The sequence below is a fragment of the Diadema setosum genome, chromosome 20 (genome assembly GCF_964275005.1).
Source record: "Diadema setosum chromosome 20, eeDiaSeto1, whole genome shotgun sequence".
Lineage (NCBI taxonomy): Eukaryota > Metazoa > Echinodermata > Echinoidea > Diadematoida > Diadematidae > Diadema > Diadema setosum.
In genome coordinates, this window is record NC_092704.1 from 28,773,473 (window position 1) to 28,793,044 (window position 19,572).

Consider the following 19,572-nt stretch of genomic DNA (forward strand, 5'->3'; position numbering starts at 1 on the left):
CTCATAAATGACAGAGAAGTAGCAAATTTAACATTTTGATCACACACGGACGCACACACGGACGGACGCACGGACGGACGGACGCACAGACACACACACGTATGGAGCCCGTTTCATAGTCCCCTGCTCGAACTCGTTCGGCGGGGACAAAAAATTGTGATATCGGATATCACAAATTTGATTTGAATTGAATTTTGATATGAAGTCTACAATAGTGAAATCATCCTTCTGTGATTAGAGGAAAATATTTCAAGGAATCTCAGTGTGAAAATGGGTTGAACAGTCTGAAAAACTTACCAAAGTCCTTATCCCCATGGCTGATGAGGTTGAGACCTGTGATTTGTCTGGGGTTGGCTCCAACTTGACCTATGACCTCCACTAGGCCTTCTATCGGTCGGTCCAACTGTAAATAAAAACATAAACATTTGTACACGAACTCTGCTTTAAAGCATTTTTGACGGGGTACAATAAGAAACAAATAATACCATTTAGTAATTATGTAAGAGTACATAAAGGTCCATATTCCTGAAGTTTCATCTCAACAACAACAACAACAAAAAGAATGATTTCTGAAAAGAACGATTTCTGAATTTATGAAGTGCTGGCTAGACTTTGTATCAAAAGTAATTTCACAGACAGTCAAACTTGATGCAACACATTCCATATTTGAAGCAGATATTTAGTCAAGATCATGAAACTTCATTAGAAAGAGAGAGGACCAATTTTTGCTCCTTTATTTGCCATCTTCATAAAAATTCATGAGATCTTCAAGAAGCCACAAACTGAGAATTACAGCTTTTCACTAACATGATACAATTGTGTACCACTTATCAAAATTTTGTGATACACTGTACATGTATTTCAACCACAGAGAATGTAATCAAAGGCATTGGATTCAAGAGCTGACCCGGTGGTAAAAACTGCTTGTGACCTACAATGTAGATGTGTTAAAATGAATTGCACATAAAAGTTTGCATTTAGTCTCAGAAGGCCTTTGATCATTTATTCTCTGTCTTTTTATATATATACATATATAATTATATACAGCTGTATGTTATATATTTATATATCTTTTTTTCCACGATGGAATTTGATTTACAAAACCAATATGTAGCTACAGTCTAGGCTGGGCAATGAAAATTGCTTCACAAATGACATATGAAGAACAGGGAAAACCCCTTTGTGAACCAAAAGAGTAACAAAAACCCTCTAAACAGCTACAAATGTATGCCAACCCTACAAAATATGATACACGACACGGTAAACCAGATTTTCTGTCTACTCTGCTGTATCTTGTTCTGAATCACTTTTAACATTATGCCTAAATTCATTTGATCTTTTATAAGGACATCATTGTCAGGCAACCCTCAATTACAAATACAAGAAAACGGAACACACTTAGGAATTTGATCTCAAGTTTAGTGCTAGTGTTAAGGTTGGTGCTATCTCAAATGCTGACCTAGTACCAGCAGTAATGCCAGCCCTAGCCCATGCACAGAACTACTGTAGAAATCACCCACTTACCTACATGTATGAGCCTATTCTTTCTTCAAGGAGAGGTAAATAAAAGAAAATATAATGACAACAACAACAACAAACAAACAAACAAACAAACAAATGAAATGAGTGATATGATCATTTCTTACCGGCGATTGAAGGTGAACCTGTGCGTCGATTCCGTCACTCAAGGTCAATGTCAAGCTAGAACCACTAGGGTCCACCTGATGGAAAGTGTACAATATTCGGAACATTAATCACACAGTACATTTTAATGCAATCACAATCACATACTGGGTTATCATAAGCAGAATACTGTTAACAAGTGCACCAAATCTTAGGTGAACCTGATCCAAGCTAGAACCATTTGGGTCCACTTGATGGAAAGTGTAGAATATTTGGAACAGTAATAAAATGATATATTTGTATGCAATCACAGTCACATTATATACCAGGTAGTCACAAATAGAATGTTGTAAACAAGTGCACCAAATCTTAAGTTAACCTGATCCAATTCTTTTACAGCAGTTGCCATGAATTCTACATGTTGCGTTGTTGTTGTTTTTTTATTCATCTTTTTGTTGTTGTTGTTGTTGTTGTTGATCCAACACCAAATGTTGACTAGGGCACATGGATCCCCTTTGAATTGACTCAGAGCTTCTAGTCCACAACGTCAGAGCTCATTTTCTCCAAAGGAGCATTCATAATCATCATGTTGATTGTTCCAAGTTCTATCGTGGTGGGTTAAAAACATCAGATCTTGATGAACTTGCCGACATATAATTTTAGAGCTGATATATTCCTCTTTCAGAAATTGACCTTAACTACAAGGTGTACAGTGTATAATTGTTCTCAGGTCTTGCAAGGCAGGGTTATGATGTCAATATCATTCATGAAGCAAAGACTATTGAGGGAGCCACAGGTACTGTATAAGCTGTTATTTTCGCAAGGGTTTAATTTTTGCAAATTTTGCGAATCAAAGTTGGATCGCGAATACATGTATAACACCACGCAAACATGTTGCCAAGCGCTAGGGTTATAGTGCATTTACATTAGTGTGGGTGTCAATTTGTGAAAACAGCATCTCCTGCAATTCCATGGCTTCCTCATTTGCGAAAATATCTGTACACGAAAATAACAGCTTATAGTTATACAGTAAATGAAATCAGCTGTACAACCTACACTACATTATCATGCACATTAATATTGTTGTTACTTTGCTATTTTGTGCATTGTTGAAAGATTTGTAATAAATTAGATTCAAACAATGGGTGTTTTGGAATAGGTACAATGTAAGCCATGGGTTACAGGGATATGCAGTCACGACGGGAGTGCTTACTCAACATAAATATTATATACCCTGACAATTCATTGTAAATGCTGGCTTTATTATTTCAGCAAAATGTGCACTTTACACGCCAGGCATCTACAATGCAACATTACTTGTGTATTATACTACTACCACTATTAACGTTAGATATCTCCAAAGTACTAGACGGTCTACTACTATGGTATGGGCCAAATACTAAAGCAAGCTGACCATAAACCATATGACCATCCAATTCCAAGATATGGCCGCCGGCTCCATATACAGTTGAACCTCTCTTATCCGGCCTCCCTTTATCCGGATCTCTCTATTATATGGACGCAATCTCGCCGTGATTTTTTTTTTTTTTTTATAATTACGGGAGGAAAGGGGGATTCCCAACTCCTTGAGAACTCCTACACAAACACACATGAATTACATATTACTTCCAACATTAACATACACCTCTATTTGGGGTCTGTTACTGAGTGTAACAATGAAAAGGTTGCAGTATACACATTACTACATGTGGTACTACAATGGGCTACATCAGTAGGACCTACATGTGTATGTATATGTACATGTATAAAGCATTGAGTCTCCCGTATCCGGCCAAATCCCTTATCCGGGTGAGCCCCGGTCCCGACTTGTCTGGATACGAGAGGTTCAACTGTAGATAAAACTTGTGCTTTTGCTATTTGGCAGTTTTGCATACGGTTGAATTTTGGCACAGGAGGCTCAACCTTAGTGCAGGTTTATTTTTTCTCATACAACTCCACAAGGAGTAATATTACCGAGGTCAAAGGAATATAGAACTGGACAGCTATTAGCCCGACCAGACGCTGTGCGCTAGCGCTAGCACAGCGTCTGACAGTGTGTGACACACATATCTACGAAACCCCATACACATATCTACTAAACCCCTCGAACATGGCCACACAACAACAAAACTGTTGGAAATTTCTACATTCTTATCACAAATTTTACGAATCACTCACGTGAATTGAGATGCTTGGACTATGAGCATGGTATTTCAGTCCATAGTGAGCCCTCATGCAATATACACTGAGCAAAAAGTCCAATCTTAACCCGGAATGCTGTGATCGTCGCTGGGCCATTCAAAATAAACCTTTCCCAGCTTTGAACGATGCAAATTGCGCTGCTAGAGTTTGTACGCCCGCAAAGTCGACAGCGCCCTCTTTGCCCAGTGCTGCGCCATCATTTCGAATCATTTCTGCGATTTCTACGATTTATGCGGCGTACAGGATTAAAAAAAGTGCAATTTTTGGTAAGTTGTAAAATGAGTATATAAATATCAATTGCTGAACACGGTAGCTAAATAGATAAAGTTTTCACCTTATGTAGTCTTAGTAACAAATATGGTGCAGTAAATTCAAAATCGAGTCGGCGCCCCGAAATACTGAGATTACGTAGTGTCCACACCGTACAGCCCTGTCGCGACTTACACTTGTGTACAGCGACAGGGCTGTGTATAGTTAGACAGCTATTAGAGAAAGATCTATTGTTGTACATTCTACTCATAAACATATTAAGTAGTCTTTGATTTGAATGATTTTCTAGTAATTTAAATTACAAATGTTCTGTAACATGTTACTGTTAGAAAACTTATTGCTATTGGTAAAGTCTACCTAACATGAATTAAATGTAGATCCGTCTACGGGAAATAACACAGTCAACATGAAGACACTAAATTATGATTTGTGTCACGTCACCACAGTGGCGTATCTAGGGAAAACGGCGCCCGGGGCAAGCACGAAAATTGCGCCCCTAATTTCTGAAAAAGTGTTCAACTCCAACCCCATCCCGGTAGGGACTTTAAACAAAGTCCACATGATGCTTTTTCAAGCACTTAAAAGGGATCTTTTGAGGGTGATTTAAATGTAATGAATTTTGATAAGATTTTGGCGAGCGAGCCGAAAATTTTTGTATTTCAGCTTACAAAACATGGAATTCTTGTCATTTTTTTTGCTTACCAAATCTTACAATTCTAATCAAGATATAGTGACAGCCTTATAGATATTGATTTATACCAAAAAACTGAGGACTTTAAAAAATACTCTAAATTGGTGCGCGCGAGTGAGCTGAAATTTGTAAATGTCCTCGTCATCATCATTTATTGTTCTTATCTTTTTTTATATAAATTTTGGCGAGCGAGCGCAGCGAGCGAGCCGAAAATTTTTGTATTTCAGCTTACAAAACATGGAATCTTGTCATTTTTTTGCTCATTAAATCTCACAATTATAGTGACAACCTTATAGATAACGATTTATACCAACAAACTGAGCGAGTGAGCCAAAATTTGTATATTTCTGCGTCATCATTACGTTTTTTTTCTTATCTTTTTTGATTTTTTTTTGCGCCCCCCTCCCCCGTATGTTCGAAACCGTTGGCGTCCTCTTTTGATCCAATCGGCGATCGCTTCACGACGAATGAAATTGCAGTCGCTGCTCCGTGTAACATTTTTCCTGCTAAATATAAAATGACAGAGTGAACACAATAGACATTATCATTTTGTCCGCGTCATCGTCACGTTTTGTTCTTATCTTCTCTTTTTTTATACAAATTTGGGCGAGCGAGCGCAGGGAGCGAGCCGAAAATTTTTGTATTTCAGCTTACAAATCATGAAACTCTTGTCATTTCTTGCTTATTAAATCTTACAATTCTAATCAAGATATAGTGACGGCCTTACAGATAACGATTTATACCAACAAACTGAGGACTTGAAAAAATACTCTAAATTAGTACAAGCGAGTGAGCCGAAATTTGTATATTTCCGCGTCATCATTACGTTTTGTTCTTATCTTGTTTGATTTGTTGTTGTTGTTTTGCGCCCCCCCCCCATGTTCGAAACCGTTGACGCCCTCTTTTGATCCAATTGGCGATCGCTTCAGAACGAATGAAATTGCAGCCGCTGCTCTGTGAAACATTTTGCCTGCTAAATATAAAATGACATGTGTGAACACAATAGACACTGTCATTTTGTCATCATCACGTTTTGTTCTTACCTTCTTTTTTATATAAAATTTTTGTATTTTAGCTCACAGAACATGGAATTTTTGTGTGAACACAATAAACGTTGTCATTTTGTCCGCGTCATGTTTTGTTTTTATCTTGTTTGATTTGGTTTTCTGCCCCTCCCCCCCACCATTCTCCCTCCCACTTCCGTGCAAGTTTTTTTCTTCTTCTTCTTCTTCTTTTTCTTTTTCTTCTTCTTTTCTTTTTTTCTTCTTCTTCTTCGTTTTTTTTTTCTTTTTTTTCTTCTTCTTCATTTTTTTTCCCGTTTTTTTGCGCCCCCAAGGAGTGGCGCCCGGGGCACGTGCCCCCCTTGCCCCCCCTAGATACACCACTGCGTCACCATTCACTTGCCCCTGTAAGTTTACGTCTTCACATCGGGCCAAATTCATGAAGGTGGTACAAATGAAACCATGGTTTAAACCATGGACAAAAACCATGGAGCGCCAAGTGTCGCATAGAATATTTCTTCATGAAATCAGTCATTTCGTCGATGAAATTATTATCTTGTAACGAAATGACATTTTGTAACTAGAGTAAAAGCCCCAATTTTCGGACACTTAAGCTTTTTGCAATATTTATTCAACTCAAATAATACTCCACAAAATTATATCTATAATAATGTATGTTAAATATATCAACCTAATTTTTCCCAATATTGATTTTGTTAAACAGATCATAAAATTTCACAAAATCCCCAAATATTATGACCTTGTCAATTCCCAAAAATTCGGACAGCGTCTCCCAAATTCGGACACGCGTGCAATGTCAATACGGATAGGCCGCTTAAAAATCCACACGCGCCATACCTTGTTGGCGCAAGGTTGCATCGGGGATGTTGCGGTGCCCGTTCGTGTCCGAATTTTGGGGACTCTGCACTTGCATTCAGCCCCTGTACATTTACTCACTGCATCGGCATGTACAGAGATTTTGTTTTTCTTTTGTGTTTTTGAGGATACCATCACACTCTGAGCTTGCGATAAACGAAAAATCTTGCAACAGAACGGCGTAATTTTTCAATTTTTAGCGCTTTTTTGGCAACCCCGATTCTTTACATGGGACCTAATTCATGTGCGCTTTAGAAAAGTTGCGGCGATTCCGCATTTTTGACAGCAAAATTTGGGATTTTAGATGGATTTTTGGAGGTGACTCAGGCACTTTCCTGTGGTGAACGAGTGTGCTAGTATGTGAAACGATGTGATATGCTTGTGTTGTGACAGTCCACTTTGCTGCCTTGTGATAAGTGGTACATCTAAGTGTCCAGATATTGGAGGCCGGCTGAAAATTGGGGTTCTTACTCTAAATGAACATTTCATCCACGAAATGATAATTTCGTTAACAAAACGGTCATTTCGTCATAGAAATGACCAATTTTGTAATGAAATATTCTGTGCGACACTTGGCGCTCCATGGTTTTTGTCCATGGTTTAGGGAGTTCTAACGTTAAACCATATGGTTTCATTTCGTCGCCGGTCACACAAACCGACGAATCACTCGATTTTGGGTCAAATTTTTGATTTTGAGATTTTCAATCATTTCGATAGTAGACATTCCATAGGCCTACTACATATTCTGAAATTCTCAGTGTGTAATTCGGTGTAATTTTTACGTAGTTATCACTTTTGTAGAAGTATGTAATTCCATTAATTGTGAAAATTATTTGTTTTCCCCATAGACGCGTGTGTTAAACAATCAGGCGATTCGACGGTTTGGTGACCGCGCGTACTAGTACGCGCGGTCACCGAACCGACGAATCAGTGCGCATTGACTTGCGTGTAGTTTATGAGATTCAACAGTTCATTGACCGCGCGCACAGTGCCCGTACTATGTAATACATGCGTTGACAATAACAACGCTCAATGTACATGTACATATGGACACACATGGAAAATTACAACGTTCTTTGCAGACCGAAAATACATCATGCAGCTCTTTGACGATTTCCCGCTTATTTGTTAACAATACAATTCGATAAAAACTTCACAAGTTAGAGCAAGAATTGAAGTCTGATGTACTACAAAAATAATTGGAAATTATAGACATGAAAGTGTAGCAACCATAAGTCAAAAATGGGTTAAAAACACGATTTTCTCGAATTGTCATTCTTACGCAAACCTGAGGGATTCGTTGGTTCGTGTGACCGGCGACGATTTGTACAACCTTCGTGAATTCGGGCCATTGTACGTGCTCAAAAGGTGCAAACAGGCGATGGTATGAAGGTGGGAAAAATCACCAGCAATACAAGATGAAATGAACGTCAATGTCAAGTCAACATTGGTCAATGGAGCTGGAGTGTGAACACAGTGTCAGTGAAAAACGAGCCGAGCTCGAGTGGTGACAGAATTAAAAAAAACACGCTACGAAGTAACTTAGTTTGACACTCTACTGAAATACAGTTCTGTATAAAGTGCCATTTCTGTTTCTGGGTTTCTGTAACACTGCTGGCACAGGGTATCTAGACTTGTAAAATTTAACTTACATTTTGTCTTTCACTGTAGCCTTTATAGTCTATAGATAGTCATCATAGACCCATACCATATCCTTGACAAAGAGGCACGCATGAGGCAAGAGCCACGATCACGAGCCTCTACACTACAGTCATTCTACCGGTCCCATACGTAAACATTTGCGTTACCTTATGCAACGTCTACGATAAACAAACGACACCCACCAACGTCCACGGTTAAACATTGAAATATCTTTCAGTGGTTATCTGTACTTACGTTCTTCAGAACACCAAGAAGACAGACTATGCTTCCTTGATATTTCGGTAGCATGGAACCATTTACACGTGGCTTTGGCTGATCGAGAAAATCCATTTTTTGTGAAGTATGGAAGATTTAATTCACAGGCAAACCACACACATCACATACAGTGCGAATTACGCGCGCAAACGACCGGCCGCGAATATTTTTTCCGTACATGGAAACGCTACAGGACATGAATTATTCATAAGTTGAGCTGAAAGAATGAAATGCGCATGCGCACGGACTTGCGACAATGAACGCCACATGCACATGATGCTGCAGCGAGCTAGCTAGCTACTACTACATGTGTATGAGTGTGTGTGTGTGTGTGTGTGTTGCGCACAATGGTTGCGCATGTATACGTTCGTGCGTAAACATGTCACTGCACTCACGAGGTACTTGTGCGTACGATCGACCATGATCTGCTGCAGCTGCAGAGGAAACTGCACTGTCGCTTGCGCTTGCGATCCAACACATACGTGTCACTTTAATTGCACACACGTAGCACTCTGTACATTGGATACAATCACGCTCACATATAACTTCTAATTGACTAATATTGGTTTGAAAACGTAGAACTAGACTCTACTGAAGTTCGATCTACTATTATTAGTTTACATATGGATTGGTCATGATCTTATCGTTGCACATGAATTTCGAAAGTGCACTCGCGATGCTCGAGTCACTAGCAGGGCATCACTGAGAAGTCGATTGTGAATGCACATTCGCTTCATAGGCAAGTACGAAGTAGGCCTACTGTTCTGTGGTAGCGGTTTATTTATCGACAAAAAAGGCGTGCGAAAGATTTCGGAAGAACTCTTATTTGGCCATTTATGCATGTACGAATAGTGGTAATGTGGCATCAATTCCAAGCCTATGGCTGTAGTTTAGGTTGTAGCTTGTAAAGCTGTTCATTTCACGCGAGCTGCGTACAGTGTATGTACCTGCTTCCAACAATCGACTGCACTTTCTTCGAACCCTGCATGCTCGCTCATGCTCGCCACGCCGCCGGTTGACCGAAAGATCGGTCTGTATCTGTCCGTCGGGGAATGTTCCGCGGAGACTACGTCTGGCTTCACGGATCCCCTCCGTATACAGACCGAAGTCAATGATGCCAGCTCCTGTGTGGCAGTAGCGCACAGATCGAACGTTACGATTAACCAAATTTCAGGCAGCTATTTTACATTCAAACAAGTTTGACATGACATGACACATTATGCAGCAATATTTGGGGTTAATTTCTCACATTGTGCAATCGAAATACTCACAGTTACTCGGTTATAACGCAGAAATTTTATCGATATCGCAGCATCGCCGTTCGCAAGCAGTAAGTCGCCATTTTTAATCTGTAAGCCATTGAAAGCCAATCACATGCGAGGTACGTGTTTTAGTAAAACAAACACGTAGAAGCTACCTCGCATGTGATTGGCTAAGAGATTCATAGTGTGTGTTTCTGCAGTTTGAACGTGACGACGCGACAGGGTGTGTTTTACGTTGAAAATTCTACTAGAATATTGGATTATTCATTAATCTGGTGAGTGTAGTCTATTCTTGAATAGTTGATTTAACTATTCAAGCTTAAATTTGCCGACCTAGGGCCGTGAATTAGACGCAATCGAGAAGGGTGAGGTACCTCACCCAATTTTCCATAGAGACAGTGGTTAAGAACATCCACACAGCAATGGGTACTACAACCTTCCGTCTGTCTACGGAGGACAGCGTTAATGGCAAAATATAAAAGAGTCCTCCGGACAGACGGATCTTTCTGTCTACGCCGCCGGCTGCCCTGACTATCACGATGCTGTCTGCTCCCCGCATATTTACCAGCGGGGTTACGTAGGGCGCTCATAAGATTTTCGTTTCTTCTTTTTTATTGTTTTCATAGCAAATGACACTTAATCCCACGCGTACATTTCGTTCTTTACGCAAACAGTCATGATACGCAGGGTGCCGATGTCAAGGTACCCTGCCGATAGGTGGTACCCTTACCATACTCAGTACACTGTATGTATGTACAGTATGCGAGTCCGTTCATTCGTGTACAAATTGGCCGAGCTGTGAAGTCCACGCGCTTGCGCACTTCAAAATTTCAGCTCAACTTATGAATAATTCATGTCCTGTAGCGTTTCCATGTACGGAAAAAATATTCGCCGACCGGCCGCCGCCGGCGGGGGGCGCAGGGTCCACTTCCGCTAGGCTTCTCTCAAGGCAAGTTTATTAAAAGCTCTGTCACATCGCTGAGAACTCGACACGTGTATGTTGCATGAAGACAGAGAGTCTTGTGCATGGAAATGTGCAATTGTACAATAATTTGGTTGTGGTACTCCGTATTTGCACTGCTAGGGAGACACAAAAATTGAAATTCATTTCATTAGGCCTACCCTAAACTAATATAGGCAAATTAAACAGTCTAGCAGCAAGGAGAAAATCACAAAGAAAGATGTCAAAAGGAGGCGACCACCCTAAAGTAGCATAGGACCTATAGGCCTATGGGCATTTATAACTTTTATACATTATTTTCACCAGTCGATATAAAATGGGAAATATGTTGAAGTTGCAGCCAATTCTTCGTTGAGCAGTACTGACGTCTTATAATTGGCAGTTTCAAGTCACGATTGAATTCGATGTTCGTCGAATCGAATCATTTAAAACATGAGTGAGCGATGGTCGAAACCCTGAGCGTACAGCATGCATGGAGGAGTATAACTATACACAGCCCCTTAACAGCGTCTGGTCGGGCTAGGAGGAGTATAAACAGTGGTCTTCCTATGATCCCACCATCATTGCCGCCACCTCAGTAACTTTAAACTGAACTATAATAATAATAGAAAAAAAAAAGAAATCAAGAGTAGGGCATGCTGTTAGTATCTATTCTTGATTTCTTGTTTTATCACACCATTTTCTTTATCATCTTTGGGATCTTTTCATGTAGTGATTTTTTATGCATCTGATATAAAAGGAATTCAGAGCGCATAATATAATATTGTTGATTTTCCATGGAGTTTCAACACTATCGGCGTATCGGCGTTTCAATTTATTTATATATTTATTTATGTATTTATTTATTAATTAATTAATTTATTTATTTATTTACTTATTCATTTATGTATTTATTTATTTATTTATTTATCTATCTATTTATTTATTCATTTATTTATTTATCTATCTATCTATCTATCTATCTATCTATCTATCTATTTTTAGGCCAATGTGAGTGGACTCGCGTGACAAAGCGTAAATCACGTCGATGAGGCAGTCCGAGACTGAGAGTGGGCAGAACGACCAAAGATAAACAGCGCCCCCTTGCGATTACCCTATCTGTAATACTGTAATAGTACTAACGTCTTGTCTTCCACAAAATTCACCGTAACTTTCTACCTGTTTGAAGACAGACCTGGGGCAAAATGATAATAATTGATGAGTAAAGTTGTACCGTGAAGCAACATTAATGAACTTGGTTTTGTTTTTATGTACTGGATACGTCATATCCTCTTCTATGCCCTGTCAGCACCATAATGTTGCCCATAAACTGACTACACCAAAGCAGAGAAAACTACAAGACAGTATAACAATACAGCATAAGGATTTGCTTTAAAAAAAAAAAAAAAAAAAAAAAAAAAAAAAAAAAAAAAATCTCTTTGGTACCTATGCAATGTCGAGGAAGATTGTCAAGGTTTGATTTTACTTTCAATTTCTTCTTGTTCGAATTCCTAGTGTGAATGTTGAGTGTTTTTAATTTCATGTTGTTGTTGTGTTGTTGTTGTTTTTTTCTAATTTATTTCATGAGGTTTTGGTAAGGCATTTTCATGGACCTTGCAGTGTAGTTTTTAAACGGCCAATGATGAGTTCACCCAAGTATCGTGTGGATTGAGTGAATGTAGCAATACTTAACGGACACATCAAGGAAGTTAAAGGAACTTTATTGGACAATCAGTGTAAAATTTATGAATTCTTAAATATTTGGTGCAGCCATCACTGGATGAGAAAACTACAAAATGTTTGTGACATCACGACGGGACAACGATATAAACTGAAATATTGTATCCTTACAGAGAATTCCACAAAATTTCATTTCTTTTTGTAAATGAAAATACACGCACTGTCGAGTAGTTACTAATAGAATGTTAATTGTTCCCTTCTGCTTTCTCAAAGATGAAAGTCGAGAGAAAATTGAATTCTGTGATTATTATTTTTTATATCGTTCGAGTGTCCTGCAATGATGTCACAAACGGTCTTCCCATTCAGCGATGGCGGCACTGAAACTCAAAAGATTTATAGGATTGCTCGACATCCCTCAGACTTTCCGTGATGCGTTCTATACTATTGTTGCATTCACTCATAACAAAGACATTATGCAATGTAATTATTATTTTGTAGTGATCTTGTCTTTTGACATTTTCACAAAGTGCGCTTATATTATCTTCCGTCGCCTGTCATAATTCATTCATGCACATCAAATTCTTCATTATATAGAATTGTATCATTCCCTCTTTTTTTTTCTTGTCTCTGTGCAATAATAGACAATCAGTATCACATCTGTTTACCTGGTTATAATGAGGACAAAATATCTCTGATTTATCTCCTTTATGTATTTATTCGTTACTTTTGAAAGCGTCTTGTAGGCGAAAATTGCTAAACAATTTCAGGAAACGCTTTGCCATGGAGTGGTATTATCTCTTCAAGGATATCTTGATATAAAGTGATAGCATGGATCATTCCATGACTCTTATCGTATATACTATAGTGGCTTTAGAGTTCAGTGAAAGTAGTTCTCATGATTTACGTGACCTAATTACTAACTATAATGCTCAACTCTACTCTTCCATAAAGTTCGATAAATCTGGGATACATAATAGCGGTATACCACAGCATGTTACCGTTGATCGCATCAACACAGATGCGGTTCGAACGTGAATACATAGTAGTTTATGGATAGAGCACTTTTAATACCACAAGTTCAGGGGGGTGTTTCATCAACGTTTGTCGGCGCTGACAACTTGAATCACTTTAGTAACAGTCAGTGACCAGAGCATCTCAGCCAATCAAAACCAAGGATTTTACTTGAATTGGTCAGCGCCGACAGTTGTCGGCGCTGACAAGCGTTGATGAAACACCCCCAGGAAATGCATTTCCATGGCGTGGTATATCTTGATAATACCGACAGCATGGATCATGGAATCATAAGAAAACAAAAATCGACAATTACTATTCGTTGCATCAAACTGAGCAACCACCACAATCTCAAACTGTGCCTTATAGATGTCATCATTATTTCCTTCTAAAAAATTGTCTCCCTTTCCAGTGTTTCCCTTGTCATCTTAAATAGTACAGTTTCTGAGCTACATTTTAACAATCAGAAAATTATCACGGCGTGCTGGTAACAAAAAAAGGCATCCATACAGAGCCGGGGAGCCGGAGTCTGCGCATCTCCAACCTGCTGATGAGTGCGTCGTGTTGTTGTTTCCAGCATGTATTATACGACAATCGAGAGAAAGAGAACGATAAAGATAGAGCGAGAATAGAACTGGGAACACAAATAGGACTGGGGAGGGGAGTGTGGGAGGGAATAGAGAGAGAGAGAGACCGGGGGGGGGGGGGGGGGCAGGCATGCAGGGAGACATACGGAGAGACAGTGTATGCTTCTTACTGATGATTCAAACTGCTCAAGGAACTTCAAAGCGGCCCCCCAAAAAAGAAGTGTTGTTACATTAGATTCGTTTACGGAAAAACAAAATGAGAAGACATTTTCAGAGTTCCTCTTCGATGGAGCTGCTTCGCGACGAAGCAAACGGCGAACGATGGCGGATGACATCTGAAAATTGTTGTTCAGGAAAAGAAAGCTATCGACAGACAAGTATCAAAAGCAGAGTTAAGCAGAGTATTTGGATTTCGGTTCGTGATTTCGAAAACCTATAAGTTTCGTTATTTCAAGAGTCATAATCCGAAAACGAAATAAAGTTCGTAACTCCAAAGTTTTGTTTTGTTTTGTTTTTGTTTTTGTTTTTTTATACGCACTTTTATTTCTTCTATTTTCGGATTAACGAATCGTCTAAGGAATCTTTTTGTAGATAATTTTTGGATTAACGAACCTTTGGACTAAAAACGAACATCACAATTGGATTTCTACCTCACCATCAAATGCGGCTAGGCAGTGTTTGTTTGCAAAATAACTCGAGTGCCGCCTGTTTGCATGGCGAGGATCAAATTGAAAGAAAGGATGCTAAAATGTTGCTAATGAAATATTCTAATTCATTATCTTGACTTCAAGATTCTATGGCGATTGTCAACTCTTTGAACAAATACCAATCGTCTACACGACAACCGGGTGTTTCATGAATTCTGGGAGCCGTACGTACTAGTATACTATATCAAACTACATCTCCAACCCAACTCGTAAAGTTCCCTTTCGTTCTGAAGAGAAAGGATACGACGCGTTGATTTGTCTGTCCAGTCAAAGTAGTTGATGCCCAATCTGCTTGCCAAGCGGCGCCCCAACTTTTCAAGTTTCTTTAAGAAAACAGAAATACAAAATAATGGATAACATCGCTTCCTTTTCGCTTTGTATACGTCATAAACGCAATCATGTGTTAACTTCTTTTTCGGACTGTCATCTTTGCAACCTATTTGCTCATTTATTACCAGTGGCCTTCTGCATCCAAAGCCCACCAATATACATTCTAATATAATTCAGCCAGACCACCGTTATTCCTCTGTCGTGAATGATTCAAAATCAACAGAACGTTCCATCCCGTTATCAGATTATTGTAACTGTAAGCTTAGTGTGTTTGAATGTACCTATTATACGAAGAAAATGAATGTATTCATTCGTAACGATTTTCTTCAATGCAGAAAATTCAATTTCATGTGAAACAAATTATATTAACTCTAAGTAAAATATGTGAAAAAAAGCAATGTAAAGGCCTTTGTTAAAAATGTCATTGTTCGTCTAATCCATCGAGAGTGGGTTGTCAAGAACGATGCTATCTTTGTGTGTGTTTTTTCCCCTCTCTCTCTTTCTCTCATCCAGGGATTTTTTTTTTTTTTTCCACAGGGTGAGCATTTGTATCGGATACTATAATAGTTTATTTCGGATTTTTTTGTTTCGAAATAGGGAATATACTTTTTTTTTGTTTTTGTTTTTGTTTTTTGGAATGACATTCTAAATCCACGCAAAACATGCGTGTGTTTGGTGCATGCGCAGCAGCCATGTGTTTCGATTCACGGCGTAACAACACATCCACGTTATTTTTTTCTTCTAATCATTGCAACATCCTTTTGTATAATGACTGTCCTGCTTTGAGTACTGCATTTCCTGTTATGATTTTGATTTCTTTATTTCTGACCAGAACGTGTATAGGCCAATAATCAGTAAACATGACATATCATGATTATGCTCTTATCCAAGTTCATGGTTTTTACTGAACTGAACTGCAGAGTGAGGTATATCATGGACCTACGTTGTAGGTCCATGGGTATATTAAAGCCGGAGCACAAGAAAAAATGTGAAACATGGATTGCTCGATGTAATTATCAGGAAGTATTATCTTACCTCTTTTCGAACAGTCGATGAAGTCAAATCTTGTGGGGCGAGGTTGTAGCCATTCAAAACTATCTTGAAGAAAATCTCTCCAGAACCTAAACATCGTGGGTTGATAGAAGAAGCAACAGAGATATTAACTGAGCCGCAAACATGTCATTTATAATGATATAGTCTTTGATATAGCCTTGAATATAACGAACTGTAACGATACCAACTGTAGGCCTAAGACCTACTAACCCTGAGAAGTTACAACAATCAAAGTCGCCTTGTCGTTGCATCCACTCGTGCTCGCTGAACTTCCCCACACACCGCCGGCTGAACGTTTTCAAAAGTGGGGGGGGGGGGGGGAGGCACTTCCAGGTTTCATGAGCTAAGAAGCGAAAAAAAAAAAGTCTTCAGTGCAAAGCAAAAGCCTTTTACCGCACTCACACTTTAAGGTTTCCATCTATTTGTTTCCAGTGCCACTTACGCACTTCCGGGGTAAAAAAAGTGGGGGCCCAAAGTAGTGACATCTTATGTATTCCTTTGTATAGTGCAAAAAAAGTGTGTGTGTGTGTGTTGGGGGGGCAAGTCCCCCCCCCCCCCCCCCCGTTCCGCCGGCCATGTCATAATAGTGATTAGGTTATAAATCTATAACACATACCGCTGTTCTGACCAATGAGCCTGATGTAGATATTGTGCAGGAGACCACGGTAGGTCAGATCGCCTTTCTTCACGATGTAGTACTCTCCTCGGGGAAGGTCGATGATGATCTTGATCATGTCCTTGTGGACGTAGATGCGATGGAGACTGATGACGAAGAAGAGCACGGCGAACGAAATGAATTGCTGGTTGAAGCATAGGAAAATAAAACCAGGAAAGTGATTGACATGTGATAATCAAATCAATTCATATCAAATCAAATCAAATCAAACCACACAAAAAAGAAATATTAAAGTTTCAGCTATATTGTTTGATAAAATGAAAGAAAGCAATTAGAATGGAACCTTATTATTCCACATATATTTTCATTCAGAAGTCCCCCCCCCCACAAAAAACAACAACAACCAAACATAAGGAATCTAAAGTGTTGCTTAGATAGATATCCTCTGAATTTCCCTCTCTATACCAGCTCAGGGACATTTATAAACACAGTTTGAACAACGTTAGGATTTTATCATTGTTCTTTTTTTTTTTTTTTGTTCCAATACACGGCCCTCAAAGCACACAGACTGTCGAAGGGTAGTCAAACCACGTAGAGTGGTTACACCCTATATATTCCTATGTATTGTGAAAAAGGGGGGGGGGGACGAGCCCCCCTTCCGTTTGTTCTTTTCTTTATCTTTTTGTTTGTATTCCAGAAAGATTGCTACTTACCGACGGATCCCAGAACAGGTACCAGAGCGTCACTCCGATGATCTCGACGATGATTCCAAAGAGGAAAATCCAAAACCACTGGGATCGGAATTCATACATGAACCCTACGTCACAAATTGGAAAAAAAAAATAACGTATACGTCATCAACGTTGGTAAAGTTATGCTATCAACCACCTGAGGCTATGATTAAAGTAGATACACTTTAAAGTATTATGGGTCTACATGTATATGTATTAATGCCCTATCAAAAACAAAAACAAAATGATTATCGGGACATAGATTATCGGGAAATAGATGATGACTGGCGGGGGAGGGAACATACCGAATGTTCCACCCGAAGGGCTTGAGCCAACCGAAATAACATTTCAAACCCTGTAGGTAGAACGTTTGGTACATGTTTCCGACAACAAAAGTCATCATCTGTTATATTATAATTATGGGTTAGTCAAATACGTCAAATACGTCAAATACGTCAACGTCAACCACCAGCACAACGGACTCGATCGCTCGCTCGCGCAGAGCCAAATCAAAGAGGTTCTATACTATGAGCCAAATCACAGTAACTGTACAGGCCTTCTGTCTTGTTATAAAAAAAAAATGAAAAAAAAAATGTTTTCCCATGGGAGAACATTAAAAGAATGTTCGCCCATGGGCGAACATAACGAATGTACCTCCATCACGTGACTGTGTTTAGCAAATCACTAACCGGTATTTGACTAACCCATTTAATATACTATAATGTATAAATATAATTATTTATAAAGAAAATAGAACAGCGACAGGCTCTACACACGCATACACATTGTACAAGACGATTAAAAAGCATTCATACAAACACACATGTACACATAATAATGAACGATTGTTATGTAAGTAGGCCCTATGCATAACATAACAACAAATTTCTGTAGGCACTACATGACTGTGACATACATTGTACATGGACAAGTATTCAATTCGATTCAGTTCAAAGTAACGTGTTTTTCCTTTGCCACAGTGATGGTATCGTACCAGGCCTATTATAATGCACCTTGAGCAAAAACTGACCCGCATGATTCGGGGCTGAGGGGTCTTGATAGCGTCAGTGATTGTCTATAAAAAGGTCATGTTTTGTTCTTCATCAACCTCGCCTAAAGCTAAAAAGATATTTCTCATGATCATGTATCTTACCGTGCTCTAACGTTAGGATTTCTACTTACGATTTGGCGCAGTCTCTGTAAACGGGTGGATGTGATTCTCCGCTAGTTTTTCCCGGAACACGTCTTCGGGTCTTGACCAGATAGACATGTCCCAGGTCCCGAAAATTCCCACGACCGTCTTCTTCATTTTACTTGAGATAACCGTAACGTTTTTAGAGTTTTAGAAAGTCGTATGCAACCCTTATTCTTGACAACACTTTTGATCCTACACAGAACAACCAAAGAGATTCAACAGACACTCCTAAGATATTTTTGTTTGTTGTGCATGTGCTCTATTGTGTACGCGCATCGTCAGGACTGTGCGTATTCTTAAGAAATAATGCGCAGGCGCGATCATCATCAATCATTTTCATTATTACGTCATACACTGTTGTCTTTCTCTCCTAATAACAGCAACAACAAAGTAATACAATAAACAAAATAATATCAATCTTTGCAATAATAAATTAGCACCACCAAGCGCAAAGCACACATGGAAATCAGGTTCTTTTGTAGATTGTGAAGAAAATGACGAAGAAACGCATGAAAAAAAAAAATGTATGAAGGAGCGTCAAATCAGTCGTTCGACAGGGGCCTCCAAGCGATAATGTATAATAATCATTTGGAGTATGAGCATAACCTTCTGCCTCTTTCGTGTTATATATGTCAAAAAATCGTATATCTCATTTGATTCCTCCGTGGTTGTTGCTTTTCCCTTGGAATATCTACAAACCCTAGTTTGTGCCAATGATACGCACATTTTACACACACACACACACACACACACACAAACACACAACCAAACACACACAAACACACGCACACGTGCACACACACATACACACACCACGTACCAAAGGCGGAACACATTTACAATAATGAAATATCTCAGAGATAAACAGTGGATATTTCAA

General features: G+C 39.1%; 1 protein-coding gene across 2 annotated transcripts; it reads right to left on the minus strand.

The window, feature by feature from the left end:
* Positions 1 to 341: 341 nt before the first annotated feature.
* LOC140243841 (cation channel sperm-associated auxiliary subunit TMEM249-like) lies at positions 342 to 18,938 on the minus strand. Of its 2 annotated transcripts, XM_072323509.1 has the most exons (8): positions 18,680 to 18,938; positions 17,480 to 17,583; positions 16,767 to 16,950; positions 16,133 to 16,218; positions 15,012 to 15,090; positions 14,231 to 14,395; positions 1,647 to 1,721; positions 342 to 403 (listed from the first exon to the last, which is right to left on the minus strand). In XM_072323509.1, exons 1-6 carry the CDS (start codon positions 18,804 to 18,806, stop codon positions 14,331 to 14,333), a joined length of 645 nt encoding a protein of 214 aa, XP_072179610.1. In that variant the 5' UTR covers positions 18,807 to 18,938; the 3' UTR covers positions 342 to 403; positions 1,647 to 1,721; positions 14,231 to 14,330. The 2 variants fall into 2 exon arrangements, with proteins under 2 accessions (XP_072179610.1, XP_072179612.1); XM_072323511.1 differs by lacking the exons at positions 342 to 403; positions 1,647 to 1,721 and adding an exon at positions 11,920 to 11,961.
* Positions 18,939 to 19,572: the final 634 nt, after the last annotated feature.

Excerpts from the sequence above, each read along its gene's own strand:
- LOC140243841 (XM_072323509.1), bottom strand. The coding sequence starts at position 18,806 with ATGAAGAAGACGGTCGTGGGAATTTTCGGGACCTGGGACATGTCTATC. Across the intron at positions 16,951-17,479 it reads ACCTGTTCTGGGATCCGTCG|CAATTCATTTCGTTCGCCGT; the intron begins GTAAGTAGCAAT and ends TGCTTCAACCAG. Across the intron at positions 15,091-16,132 it reads CATCGACTGTTCGAAAAGAG|AAACTTGAAAAGTTGGGGCG; the intron begins GTAAGATAATAC and ends GTTTTCTTAAAG.